The 887-nt window shown below is 55.9% G+C and overlaps 1 protein-coding gene across 1 annotated transcript; it reads left to right on the forward strand.

The window, feature by feature from the left end:
* Positions 1–272: 272 nt before the first annotated feature.
* Pmar_PMAR018830 (hypothetical protein) lies at positions 273–587 on the forward strand (the record flags this gene model as incomplete). The annotated part of the gene is made up of 1 exon (XM_002776115.1): positions 273–587. A coding segment is annotated over one exon (315 nt), but the record flags the coding sequence as incomplete, so codon positions are not given.
* Between the last annotated feature and the right edge of the window lie 300 nt (positions 588–887).

The raw sequence follows: 887 nt of genomic DNA on the forward strand, positions 1-887 counted from the left end.
GCTCTAACAGCGCCAACAGCTCAGCTTTTGGTGGAGAACCCGGGCAAGGCAACGATGACGGTATCGCCAACACCTCCGCGGCCGCCCCTAGCGAGCAGGTTCCCCAAGAACCTCCCCTCGGTGCTGGTTTTGGAGCCCTTCAAGCTTTCCTCCAAGACCACGAGTTGGAGGAGGCCGATCTGTGGTTTCTTGAAGACAACGACCTTCCCGATCTCATACTTAGAGTTCAACTACGTCGGTACCGTACGACGAGGGTACCCCCGCCAATCGCGATGTTCGGTCAACCCGACGACACTGGCAATGCCCCAGAGAAGGTATGGCATACCCCGCCATCTGTGATGCAGCAGCACTCACTGCTGGGAACTCATTTCTCAAGCGGTACCCCGGCTCCCACTTTTGCTGGCCACGAAAATGGACCGCCGAACGCTCCCAACCTAGCAGTAGCGGCTGATCCCCGTTCGCACTCATCCGATGATGTTGTCCCCCACGGCTACCGTTCTTCGCTCGGTGATCATCTTAATGGATCTTCGTCCCCTTCTGCCACTGGCGTCGGTTCTTTGTATCGAGGTTTGAGCGCCCTATCGAAGGTGCCCTTACCCGATGGAGGAAAGTATCGTGGTCAACAAGATGCTCGTCCCACCAAAAGCTGAGCTGTTGGCGCTGTTAGAGCCCTGTGACCTAGAGTTCGAGTTAGAGGACTTCCCGGGAACACGACGCGCAGGAGGCATAGGGAAGTCGGGACGAAGAAGACGAAAGTTAATCGACTAATGAGCAATGAGCTTCAGCGCGCAGCACGCATGTGCATAGCGCTCCTGCGTGAAACTACGTCACGTCACGATGGAGCGTGTCTCACTACTATGGGAATAACATAGGGACAGACTAGAAAA

The sequence above is a fragment of the Perkinsus marinus genome (genome assembly GCF_000006405.1).
Source record: "Perkinsus marinus ATCC 50983 genomic scaffold scf_1104296954406, whole genome shotgun sequence".
NCBI lineage: Eukaryota > Perkinsozoa > Perkinsida > Perkinsidae > Perkinsus > Perkinsus marinus.